This window comes from Vulpes lagopus, chromosome 4 (genome assembly GCF_018345385.1).
Source record: "Vulpes lagopus strain Blue_001 chromosome 4, ASM1834538v1, whole genome shotgun sequence".
Lineage (NCBI taxonomy): Eukaryota > Metazoa > Chordata > Mammalia > Carnivora > Canidae > Vulpes > Vulpes lagopus.
Window position 1 is genome coordinate 89,033,932 of NC_054827.1, and position 13,156 is coordinate 89,047,087.

At 50.5% G+C, this 13,156-nt stretch overlaps 1 protein-coding gene across 1 annotated transcript; it reads left to right on the plus strand.

Moving 5' to 3' along the window:
* The first annotated feature begins 1,322 nt into the window (after window positions 1-1,322).
* LOC121489074 (orthopedia homeobox) lies at window positions 1,323-9,219 on the plus strand. Its single transcript, XM_041751545.1, has 3 exons — window positions 1,323-1,359; window positions 2,649-3,058; window positions 8,689-9,219. Exons 1-3 carry the CDS (start codon window positions 1,323-1,325, stop codon window positions 9,217-9,219), a joined length of 978 nt encoding a protein of 325 aa, XP_041607479.1.
* The last annotated feature ends 3,937 nt before the right edge of the window (window positions 9,220-13,156 follow it).

A 13,156-nucleotide genomic window follows, 5' to 3' on the forward strand; every position in this document is an offset into this window, starting at 1 on the left:
TACAATTGAAACGGATTGTTTAGGAGCAGATCAGAAATGGTACAGAATTTTGCACTTAATTTCCTCAGTTATCATTTACAATAAGAACCTCTGGGCTTGACAGCCAAGTCTAAACAGTAGTAAATTAGTACAAATTTATACTGATTTTACTCTAATAATCGTAATAAAAGCTTATAGATTTGGCACTAATTACATAAATGCCTAATGATCTTGAAAATTACTCTGGTTAGAAATATATTACTAATCTAAACTTTGTTGTTGGCTGGCTCTGAAAAATCAGAACATTAGAGATGGTTCGCTTCACTTGTGCAAAGCACTTTAAATTGTTCAAGTAGTTTAACATATTCAAGAAGAAAATAAAGAGCATTTAACTTTATTTACAGCCGTGAGTGGAATTGGGAACCGAGCTGAACTTAGAAACTTTGACCCAAAGAGCAGGATGTGGGCCAGGATGCAAGCATGGGCCTGGCGGAGGAGCGGGAGCCCGGCGGCGGGAAGGTGCCGAGCGCAGGAGGCGACACCGCACTCGGGGCCCTGAGGCTGACTGCGGGCCCCGGGGGCGCCGGGGGAGTTGACTTCTTTTGCCCTCTCCCGGCCTGCTGAGGGGGGTGGTCCTCTTTAGGCCCGGGGGTCCGGGCAGGGCCGCGGGACCCCGGGCTCAGGCCTGCTGGGCGGGTGGAGAGGCCGCGCGGGGCGCTGGTGGTGCTTCCAGTCGGCAGGCCCGCGGCGGCGGCAGGCGGGGGCGGCCCGGGGCGCGGGCGCCTCGCGGGTCACGCGGGGGTCAAGCCCTGCGCTGCCCTGTGCATCGCCTCCCGCCCACGGAGCTCCCAGGTTTTCGGAGCCTGGGCCGCACCTTGGAGGACGCAGGGGCCAGGGAAAGGACAGGTGTGACTGGGGAGAGCAGCGGGGAAGCGCTAAGGAGGCCGGGCGCGGAAGCCCGGGGCGAGGCCCAGGCGCCTCCGCCGCGTTGGCTGCTGCTCGCGGCTGGAGCTGCCGGGGCTGCGGCCACCGCCTCCTCCGGGCGGGCGCGGGCGGGCGGGCGGAGCGGGGGACTCTCCCGGCGCTGACATTTGCAGGCTGCCCTCCTGATTGGTCCCCTCGCCGAGCTGCTCACGGGTTCATTCAACTGTTAAGCACCTCCCCGTCTCTCTAAAGGACATTATAATGCAAGAAGCCCCCTTTTTAACCACAAACCGAATTTTCTTTCATTTAGGTGATCTATATATATCTATATCGTATAGCTTATAGCTTATATCTATTTTAAATAACTTAAAGCCGCTAAAATTTGGGGGGGAACAGCTTTCGCCCTGGAGCGGTGCGCGATGCTGTCTCACGCCGACCTCCTGGACGCCAGGCTAGGTGAGTGCGCGCCTCTCGCCCGGGCAACCAGGAGAAGCCGGGGCAGGAAATTGTCAATTTGTTCCTTATTTTACCTTAATGCGCCCTAAATGGACTAATTTCTTTAAAAGTAATTGTGCTGCATTAAAGTTTAATTTGATTTAACATCGTCTTTAAAAAAAAATCTATGGAATATGTAGATCCAAAAAAGGACTAGGGAAATGTTACTTTTTGTTTTTCCTTTTTCCCCCTTCCTCCCTCTCCCTTATTATTATTAATTTTTTTTTTTGAACTGTGAGCTACCCTGAGATAATTTGTTAGGAGGTGTTTTTCTTTCTCTCTTCCCCCTCCTGTTTGCTTTGACTTGGGATTTTTTTCTCCCCCTTTTTTCTCTCTGTCCCTATTCCCTCCTTCTCTACCCCTCATCTGAGTATGGTTGAATTTGTAAAAATCTGACATCAAACGAGAAGCCGCTGCAATCAAGGCGGATTTTCTAAGTGTGTTCATTGAAAAAGGAGAAAAGCCAAATTCATCCCCACAGGCATTCCCGCCTGCAAGGGACTCAGCGTTGCCAATGGCTGAGAGGAACGCGCTTTTTTATTTCTCCGGAAAGAAAAGTTGAATTCTCGAAAGTTTGATTCACTGTTCTGTCTATAGAGTTTCCTTGAGTTTCCTTAATGCGGTCTGCGTTGCTGGGCTCTGGGTTTCCGGTTTGGGAATCTTTGGTGATGGATGTGACTCCATTTTCCAAACACTTTCTCTGATTTGAGGGGGAGGCGGAGCTGATTTGGGTTGATTTCAGAGGGCGGAAGGCTTGGAGAATTATTCATCTTCCAAAAGTGAGAGGTAATCGGCCGAGGGCCGGAGGTAGAGTTCGCTAAGCTGCCTAGACGCAGGTGGGGCAGCGACCAAGGAAACATTTAATTTTCTTTATTTCTTTTCTGCCCCCTCCACCCGGTGCAAGGATTGCTCTCGCGTTCCTGGGGCGTCAGGGGTACGGTTCATGAAAGGGACTCGGAGGCAGGTTTCTTTGCCGGGAGTGGGAGTGTTTCATTGCGGGAGATACGAAAGCATGTGCTGTTTACTCCGGGAGCTGGCTGCGGACAGAGGGAATGGGGCCGGGACGTGGCCTTCCCGCCTGGCCGTCCAGATTCCGGGGAGGCCAGCAGAACAGCCCCGGAGTTTCCTCCGTAGGGCGACCTGGGGCGCGGAGGGAGCCGAGGACAGGGCTGCCGGAGGACCGCGCGGTGAGGACAGTCCCTCCTGGCCGGGCCGGGCGGGTAGTGATGGAGATCCCCTTGCCTCCTCAGGTATGAAAGATGCTGCCGAGCTTCTGGGCCACCGGGAGGCGGTGAAGTGTAGGCTGGGCGTGGGGGGCTCCGACCCTGGGGGCCATCCGGGGGACCTAGCGCCCAGCTCCGACCCAGTGGAGGGAGCCACTCTGCTGCCCGGGGAGGACATCACCACAGTGGGCTCTACGCCGGCCTCGCTGGCGGTGAGCGCAAAGGACCCGGACAAGCAGCCGGGGCCCCAAGGCGGCCCGAACCCCAGCCAAGCCGGCCAGCAGCAGGGCCAACAGAAGCAGAAGCGCCACCGGACGCGCTTCACCCCGGCGCAGCTCAACGAGTTGGAGAGGAGCTTCGCGAAGACTCACTACCCCGACATCTTCATGCGCGAGGAGCTGGCGCTGCGTATCGGGCTGACGGAGTCGCGAGTGCAGGTACACCGGGCTTGGGCGCGGGGGCAGAAGCCCAGGAGGGGGGGCGACTGGGGCCAAGGAAGCGGGGCCTTTGCCGGGCCGGGGGCCTGGGCTTGCGCTTCGGCGGCCTGTGAGTTCCACGGACAGGCAGGGCCCCGATCTCCTGCCAGCACAGCCACATTCCCACAGAAATGGCTCAAAAGCGAAGCCGGCGTCGTTCGACTGTCAGGTCGTCGGGTTCGTCCTGAGAAGGGGAGCTCCGCGTCTCCCGGCCTCCGCGTCTCCCTGGCGGCCACGCTGAGCGCGCGCCTCCACCGCAGCTCGAGTTATTGACAAGTATTTCATTACCCCGTAACGAGCTTGTGTTAGGCGTCTGGATAAATGGGGGAATGCAACAATTACACCGAAAACTTGAAAGGGGGAGAAAATAAGACATAGTGGCACCTTCAAAAAGAATCCACACCAGCGTTTCACGGTGTAGCTTTATTTTCCTGAATATCACCCTCCCACCGCTCTCAGGCAAAATACCCCTAGCTTTGATGTTTGCAAAGGCCTTAAACTTTGATGGTCTACCGGGGCGCTAAGGGCGGCTGGAGAGATCCCCCCAGTCTGTGAGCCCTGGTTTTCCCCTAAGGAAACTGGGGATGGGGTTGGGGGAGGGATGAAGGCTTTCTGTCGTAGATATCCGATCTGAAGAAGGGACATTTAGGGCAGGAAAGATTGACAGATACTAGACGAAATCATTACTCACCCCTTGTTCTCATCCAACGACCCTCCAAGTTGTAAATTATATATAACTTACAAAGTCACACCTATAACTTTCCTGAAAATTGGGGAAAACAAGTATAAGCCCAGGCATCTCAGGGTTCTTTTTTCTTTTCGCTTTTTGGAAGAATGAAAACAATATACCATATTTTATGGATAAGCGCTGGAGGTGAAATTCCAAGGTGCGCAGTTAGTCTTGAGCTATCCAGGGTTCTGAAAATCTTCCTTTCCTGTCTCGGACGTGGTATTTTCCCTCCGTCAGGCTGGGTGTCAATTATAGCTCTAGGTGCTTTAACAAAATTAAGTTTAAAGATCTCAGCTACTTTATATTTGATCTAAGAAGTAAGAGACAAGGGGCCCATAATCACAGTGTTGAATATTTCTGTCTCTGTGCGACATTTTAAAGATAGTCTAACCTGGAAAAATAGCATGTGCTTCTGTTCTAAATAGTCAGCAAGTGAGTATCATCATTGGGGACTTAAAGTCGTCAGATTAATAAAGAAATAATCGAGGTATAATATAGATGAGTATTTTTCCTCGATAGAAGTCTGGGTGGTTTCATTAGTGAACTTTGGAAGCCCTAAACCATGGGGGCCATTGAAATGAACACCCAAAGAGTGTTCATTGCATTGTGCAGCTATATATTATTAATGCTTAAAAATTTTTTTTTGCCTACCTCCTCTTTTTTAAATCTGAAGTTGAGTCCAAACCTTAACAGAAATATACAATTTCAACACATCCATTACTGCTAATGATAATACTGGCTTGTTAAAATCTTGTAGGTTCAAAATTCATAAATTTGCTTTTTCTCCCTCAAGAGAAATACTACCTAATAATTTTTGTTTTAAAGAGTAAAATGCTGTTGCTTAATGCTTAGACATAATGGTAATTAGTTTAAATTAAAATAGAACTTAGAATCACAAATAAAATATAATTGGACAACTGACTTTATGAAAAAAGAAAATGAGGTCTATTAAACTTTATTAGGTCTTCCAAAGGTTAATGGCAGTGATTCTTTTAATAGAAAAAGTTGTAAATGAAATAAAATACAAACTATGTAATAGAAACAGTTATTTTCAAAAAGTACACAAAAGAATAATCAAGAAGAAAAAGACAGAGTACTTTAATTGTTCTAGCATAATGTTCAACAAAAGATAATAGCTTGAGGCTGCTGATAGGAACAATTTAATAGAATGGCAATTTCAATATTTTTAAAAATAATGTTTCATAGTTTAAAAAGTAATCAGATCAACATAACCTTCTTAATTAACATTTCAGAATGATTAACATTATGTAATGTAATGCAAAAATAATTTATGGAAAATGTATTTACTTCACAATTCACTGTACCATTGCTCCTTGACCAAATTCAAATTAAATAGTAATTGGTTTATGTTCTTATGAGTACTTCATAGTTTTCCTTATAGTTAACAGATTGCCACACATTCTTTTCAGTGTGTAGGCCACTGCACTGATTAAAAATGATCTAAACATTTAATTTATTAGAATTCTATGTTTTTAAAGATGCTTTTAAATTCTGGACTAACTGATCCAACATACTTATTTTTATCTCTATCTGGTATATATCATGCTTATAAGTATTTATTAAAGCACCTCTATTCACATGGAGGCCAGTTCCATGTCTGATATCGCTCCCTTTTTCTGGCTAGTGTAATAAAACCATTCCTTTTATAGCATGCCATTATTAGAAACCAATTTCAGAATTATTTATAACCTGGAATGGCTTATTAAGCAGCAATGCGAGAATCATGCAAATTACGCGATCAAATGCAATATAATAAGCATAATCATTAGTCTCTAGCACGGATTAATTAACTTTCAATATTTTATTTACATAAAAACCAAATCAGTGAAATAACTTCTGCACAGTCAGGCTTGCCTTTCAATATTTTATACGAACAAAAATAATGTGCTGTAATTCCATTGACCGTGTCCCCCAGAATGGCCCTGTCACCTGCCACATCTTAATAGGGGGACAAGCTGAGAGTATTTTCTAGTTTTCTAATGGAATGAGAAATTGCATTTTCTTCCTCTCCCAGCACTATTAAAGTGTAATGAATTCGGCCCAGAGTTCACGGCTGGCTGATCGAAATGAACCTGAGATCTCGGCTTTAATACAGCTCCCCAGATTTCCTCCCAAATCTTCACATTAATCATTTGCTGGATTCCAATGAGATCTTCATAAAGCGTTTGCTTCGAGGGGGAAAAAAAAGTAATATTCTCTCTTTCTCCCTCTCTTTCTCTATTTCTGAGCCATTTATAGTTGGGGAATTAAACGGGCTATATATTTTAAAATACATTTACAGTATGTCTATATTACTGTAACAGCAGATATCATGAAAGTGGATTTTTAAATTCCAACCTCCATTAGATTCTCACTGTTGTATTAAGCATTTTCTGAGAAGAGCTGCATTTCAAACTGAGTACAAAGTTGGCCCGTGGCTGCGGTTAATATATTTTCTGGAGTTGTCATCTGTGCATTCTCAAAATCTCCCTTAGGTTTTGCCTGCATTTTAATCCGTCATGCTCTAGTTTTCAAGTGGAAACATTCACATTTTTAAAAACATATGCATCATAGCTTGGAACGGAGGTGCTCAGACCCCATGCAGATTTTTTTCCCCAACCCCAGTAAGCCATGAAACATAAAAAATTTTGTAGCCATCATTTGACTACTAACCCTCAAACATAATTGAGCACGATTTTTCGATTATTCCTATAATATTTAGTTCTTTAACAGCTGTTCTTTTCCAACTGTGCCTGAGGTTCAGAAACCTGTCTAGCGAGTAGGTTTTCTACTTATGTTCTATGGGGGCAATCCCCCCCCACCTTCTTTCTTTCTTCTGCTTCTCTTTCCACTCCCCCCCAGACGTCTGCCACTCCCATCTCCCACTGCCCATTCCAAACATTTAAACATTTCGGACTCACTGACGCTTTGCAGGATGTTAGTAGCCCATTTTTATTGATACCTTTCAAAATATATCTGGGGGCAGAATGTGAGATGGGACCATTTCAACATAGACACTGTCCCTGTCTAGAGCTCCATCCGGTCTACCTCCCCCTATTCCAGCCTTGGATGGGGAAGGCAAAGTGACCTGTGACTGCAGGTCTCCTCGCTACGCTTTCCTTGGCTCCTGCGCGCTACTCTCTGCTCGAGGCCTCTAACAGCTCAATTCTCAGCCAGCGGCATTGATCCCAGTTACTATTGAGGGCCCCCGCAGCCTCATTAATCCATCGCGCCACCAACTCAAGGGGCTTTAGCAAGTAAGAGACTCGGCATCTTTATACAATCCGGAACTCAGGGTAGGCAGAAACATGGGAAATAGGGTAGAAATCAGAGAAAGATAAAATGGTGGGCAATGGCACCAGTATGGTAGCAAGGCGAGGGCCAATCCAAAGGCGGGCGATAATTCTAGATTGCAATGCCGTTCACACTGTTAAGTGTCTCCACTTGCACGGGTGTAACACAAGTCTGTGAATAGCTGGCTTACTGAGAAGGGGTCAGGTGCATCCTTTATCTTGCAGAATAAATACTAAATATTAGCTTGGATTAACGGGTGAATAACCTTTTGGTCATGAATACAGTCAAATTGTGTTTGCCAAATTCTAAGAGGAGACTCAGTCAGTACCTGAGCTGTGTCTCGCATCATTTATATTTGTGCACAGTAAACCTCGGACTGACTAGATGTTAAACTGCAAGCCTGCCAGGTAGGCGTGCTGGAAATTATTTTGTTAAAAAAAAAATCAAATTCAAACATGGGGAGACGGGAAGCTACCTTGGTCAGGCAGCTTACTTGACATCTTTCAGGAGAAACTTTCCTTCCTCTGTGATAGTGGATATGACACTAGTAGGCAAATGTCTGGTAGGTTCAGAAATTCAGGGTTACTGTGAATAAAGAACGAGTAGAAGGTTTGTTTTTATTTGGAGTATACTTTGTCAAATACATCACCTTTAAAAAGGTATGTGATATCGGGTCTACGCAAAATCAAATTTGATTCATGGCTAGTGTGAGCTTTAAACTTGAGTTTCTTTAATTTGTGGTCAGAAAATTTGCTTTCAGTTCATAGATGAAAAGGATGAAACAGAGAGGAGGGCTTGAGGAATTGGAGGCCTTGTAGTCTTGGGTCCTCAGTAAGTTCCTGAAAATAGACTTGCAGGCTCCAGGGCTCGGGGCTTTGGCAGCGGGTTCCAGCGCATCTGCACAGCTCAGATGAAAGGTGCCCTTAGAGAGGTTTGAGCAGGAGGCAAGGAGACTTGTAGCAGCAGTACCAGTCACTAGGAGTCACAAGTCACAGCGGCGACCCAAACGACACCGTAGCTCAGTGCCGCTCGCTTTCCCGCATGGATCACTATATTAACCTCTCCGCACTGTCATCCGTGGCGTTAGGGGCTTTCCTTTGTCTTTCGATTTTGAAACTGGCTATGTCGTCCACGGCCCTTCATCAATTTCCAAATTTCCAGCGTCTCTGAAATTTCTCTACCCCATCAGTGTTATAAGGCACGCTATTAAGCCACATGGGTACACATGTTTATCTTCATTTGTACACCGGTGGGTCCAATTCTGACACACGCCTGCCTGCAGACTTGCGCACGTAAGCAGTGCACGGACTGTGGCGGCGTGCAGCGGCGCGGTGTGTGCACCGAGGGTAAGCGCCCCGGGGCACTAGCGCCCAGGACCCCGGAAGGGGGCCCTTGCTCAGTGCAACCCGCCAGTTGTCTCGAGCTGCGAAGACCCGCGGCCCGGGCCGGGGGGCGGGGGGGCGGCGGGTGGAGGCACGCGGGGCACGCGGGGCACCCGCGCAGCGCTCCGGCCCGCGCCTCCGCCGGCTAACGGCGCCTTGTGTGTCTCCCGCCCCGCCCGCTCCAGGTCTGGTTCCAGAACCGGCGCGCCAAGTGGAAGAAGCGCAAGAAGACCACCAACGTGTTCCGCGCGCCGGGGACGCTGCTGCCCACGCCGGGCCTGCCTCAGTTTCCGTCGGCCGCCGCCGCCGCCGCCGCCGCCATGGGCGACAGCCTGTGCTCCTTCCACGCCAACGACACGCGCTGGGCGGCGGCCGCCATGCCGGGCGTGTCTCAGCTGCCGCTGCCGCCCGCGCTGGGCCGGCAGCAGGCCATGGCGCAGTCGCTGTCCCAGTGCAGCCTGGCGGCCGGGCCGCCGCCCAACTCCATGGGCCTGTCCAACAGCCTGGCGGGCTCCAACGGCGCGGGGCTGCAGTCGCACCTCTACCAGCCCGCCTTCCCCGGCATGGTGCCCGCCTCCCTCCCCGGCCCCAGCAACGTCTCGGGCTCGCCCCAGCTCTGCAGCTCCCCGGACAGCAGCGACGTGTGGCGGGGCACGAGCATCGCCTCCCTCCGCCGCAAGGCGCTAGAGCACACAGTCTCCATGAGCTTCACCTAATGCAGCCGCGCCCCGCCCGCCCCGCCCCCGGGGCGCCCCGACGTCCCCCGGCGCGCGCCCGGGCCCCCGCTCCCTGCCCGGGCCCTGCCCCGGCGCGCCCCCCTGGCCCCCGGCCCCCGGCCCCGGCCCCGGCCCCCGCCACTTCCCGTCTAGCGCTCCGCTCCCGCGTTCGCCGTCGGGCTCACCCCGGCCCGCGGGCTCCAGCCGCCCCCGCCCCGGCCCGCGCGGCCCGCGCGGCCCGCGCTCGCGCCCTCCTCCCGGCCTCCGCCTGGCGGCGCGCTCCCCTCCACCCGCCCGCGCCCGCGCCCGCGCCCGCGCCCCCGGCCCGCGCCCCCGCCCCTCCTCCCGCGCCCGGCCAGAAGCATCCTTCCCGCCATTTTACTTAACAGGGAGTCGACTCAGGATCTGAAATCAGACACCAATGGACTGGTTTGTGGGCAGAAACACACCCCCCGAACTCTCGCTCACTCTCAGACGCTACACACACGCCCCCCACCCCCCGTGCACCCAGGTCACACACGCACGTGCTCAAGGGACAGCACAATGTTAGGGATTTTCGTCTTAAAGGAGGACAAGCATCTGAGGGCCCAACTGACATCACTTGGTTTACCCGTCTCTCCGCCCCATTCCTGTTTCTTTCCTCTCCCGCCGCCGCACCCCTGCCCCATCCACGCAGCCCTCCGTTGGCTTGCAAGAGAACAGCTTTCTCTTACTTTTGTTTTCTTAAGCACAACTGTGTGAGGTGACAGAAGGGAGGCTTCTCAGGAGGCACCTGCCGGTGGACTGGGCTGGACTGGGGTGGACTGGGGCTGGACCGGGGCTGGACCGGGGCTGGAGCGGCCTGGAGCAGTCACGTGACGAGGAAGAGGCGCTCTCACCCATTTTGATAAGTCTTTAAAAGGAAGAATAAAGTCAAGTAAGAACATTTTCCTTTTGTAAAAGTAAAAGCCACATCTCTCTTCCGGATCCTTCAGGACTGGGGTTCGTTTGCTTCCCTTCCGTCCCTCTCTCCTCGCTGCTCTGTGCCCTAGGCTGTGTTGTGGCGGCCCGGCCTGGCCGCCCCCTGGCCGCCCCCTGGCCGCCCGGGGCACGCGGACCTCCACAGCCCTGCGACTTTGTACAGAGAAACACAATCAGCTCTTTCTGCATGTGCTGGTCAAATCCAAACCCAGAGAACAGAAGCGCTTTCGAAGAATGAACAAACATGTGAAATAGGATGTTTTGTGTAGATAAAGCATTCTTGTTACATACTGGTCAATTTGTGATATGTTTTAACTTATTGTCTGTGCTTATTTATGGAATTTGGTTTTCTTAATAAATGTTTGAGCTAATATAAAGCATATTATTTGACTTTTCCGGACAAGTTTATATCAAGTTAAATGTAAATGGTTAAAATAAAATCATTTTCAGTATGTGATACAGAGAATGATGGGTTCTGTGGTGACTGAATTTCAGGAGCCGGGCTCGCGGCCGAGGGGAGGAGAGTACAGCGGGAGGGACCCCGGAGGCCGGGTTCAGGGTCGAGCTGAGGGGCAGCCCAAGCCGGTGCCCGCATACGTTGCCGGTTGGAGGCCAGGCCTCCAGGCCCGAGTCCGCAGGCCGGAAGCGGGAAGGCCTGGCGGGGAGAGTCTCGCGCGAGCTCTGGGCCTCGCGAGGCTTTGGGCCGGTGGGCCTCAGTGGCAGCCAAGGCCACGAAGGCCGCCCCGACGGCTGAGAGGCTTTTCCGGTGAGCTGTTGCCGTGGGCCGAGGGGTGGCGGCCGTCCTGGGTGGGCTCCGTGCTCCGCAGGGCAGAATGGGCCGCAGTGAAGGTAGCTCTGCCCTCCAGCGTCACCCAGAGCCACATCTGGCCGCAGGTACACAGTGGATAGGAAGGGCCCTGGTGGAAGGGGGTGGGGGTGGCCTCCCTCGGTGCCCTGGGCCTCCGGCCCCTGCGCAAGGGGCCCCGGTTCCTCGGTGCCCACGGGGGCTCTGCTGGCTTCGGGACCCGGACCGGACTCCCAAGCCCTGGACGACCTGGCTTTGCGGCGTGCCCCCAGGTCTTCCTGCCTGGCCTGCACGGCTGCGGGCTCAGCCCTACTACAGGCACGTGCTCGGAGGACGCCCCACACGGTCCCACACGGTCCCACACGGCCCCACACGACCCCACACGGCCACCACACGGCCCCACATGGCCCGACACGGCCCCACACGGCCACCACACGGCCACCACACGGCCCGACACGGCCCCACACGGCCACCACATGGCCACCACACGGCCCACACGGCCACCACAGGGCCCCGACACGGCCCCACACGGCCACCACATGGCCACCACACGGCCGCCCACACGGCCCACACGGCCACCACAGGGCCCCCACACGGCCACCACAGGGCCCCCACACGGCCCCACACGGCCACCACATGGCCACCACACGGCTGCCACACGGCCCACACGGCCACCACAGGGCCCCCACACGGCCCCACACGGCCACCACACGGCCACCACACGGCCCCACACGGCCACCACACGGCCCCACACGGCCACCACAGGGCCCCCACACGGCCCGACACGGCCCCCACACGGCCCCACATGGCCCACACGGTCGTGACGATGGCTGCTGCCTCGGGAGCCTGGCGGGGAAGGTTGTGGGTGTGCTTTAAACTTGGAGGAAAATCAATACCACAGGCTTTCTTTGGAAGGCTAATCAAAATCGATCTCGTGGTTTAGAATTTAAGGGCCATTATAGGCATTGAGACGCGCCCACTCCCGTGGGAAGATTTCTCATTTGGTTGCCACGGAGTGTAAATCCTAAACAGACCCTTGCCCTACAGTATAGTTTTTGTACCACGGGGCTACACGTGGATTTCAGGAACTATTATAATCGTTGTTCAACTGATAGCACACTGGAATCTCCTCGAACGCAAGGACAAAAAGGCACGATTTTCTATGATAAATATTATTCCTTCATGTTACCTTAGGAATTTAAATTAGAGGTAAATTTGGTGAGTGGGCTCACAGAATATTTAAATTCCCCTTTTCTAAAGGGTATTTTAAATCTAAGGTTAAAGTATTAACGTAAAAACAATGTTCATTCGGGATTTCATATAAAAATGGAACGTTTCTATATTTTAGAATTCTAGAATTTAGCAACATAATAACTGCATTTCTGAAATACCTGTGGTGAAAAATACCTTTTCTTGTTTTTATATTTCATCATATTCTCTCTTAACATAGTGCTGTTTTTTTTTTTTTGAAAAAATCGAAATCGTGGCTCCTGTAATCTCAAGTCACATTTAAGAGATCAGTACAAATTACAGATTGCTTTACCAGTGAGCATGGAAGGTTGTTTACAAGGATGCTAATTTTACAGCTTTTTTATGCTGCTATAAAGCATAACTTTATGATGTAGGAATGCAATAAAGGATGCTAAATGGAATCTTTAAAAATTGTATTTCTCAAAGGCAAGGGAAATCTTTCATTTGAAAAAAAAAATGGGCCAACTCAGAACACTGATGGGAAGTTACAAATCAACTGAAGTGATAGATGCTTTCAAAGCTACTTATATTTCATAATATAGTGGTTATCAATATTATAATGAAAGTGTACGGAATTTTTTCACTTGACCTGACTTTAGAATAATATTTGTTTCTATAGCAATAGATTTCTATTAAGAATCCTGAATATTTAAATATTGTGCATGCTATTAGCATAAGGGAAGGCAACCTAGTCTAAATTGTAAAAGTTGACAGTTTAGTGAGGAAAAAAAGCAGAGAATGAGAATCTCAATCATAAACCTAATAGATTTCTACATTTTGAGGTAGGAAAAAACCCTAAAAACGAAATAATGCTTCTTATTATTTTTTTACTCTTTATTAGCAGCAGTGTCTCAAAACTATTAAAATTATAATAATAAATAATTGCATATAATAAGAGAATAAGATGAAAGACAATAATGA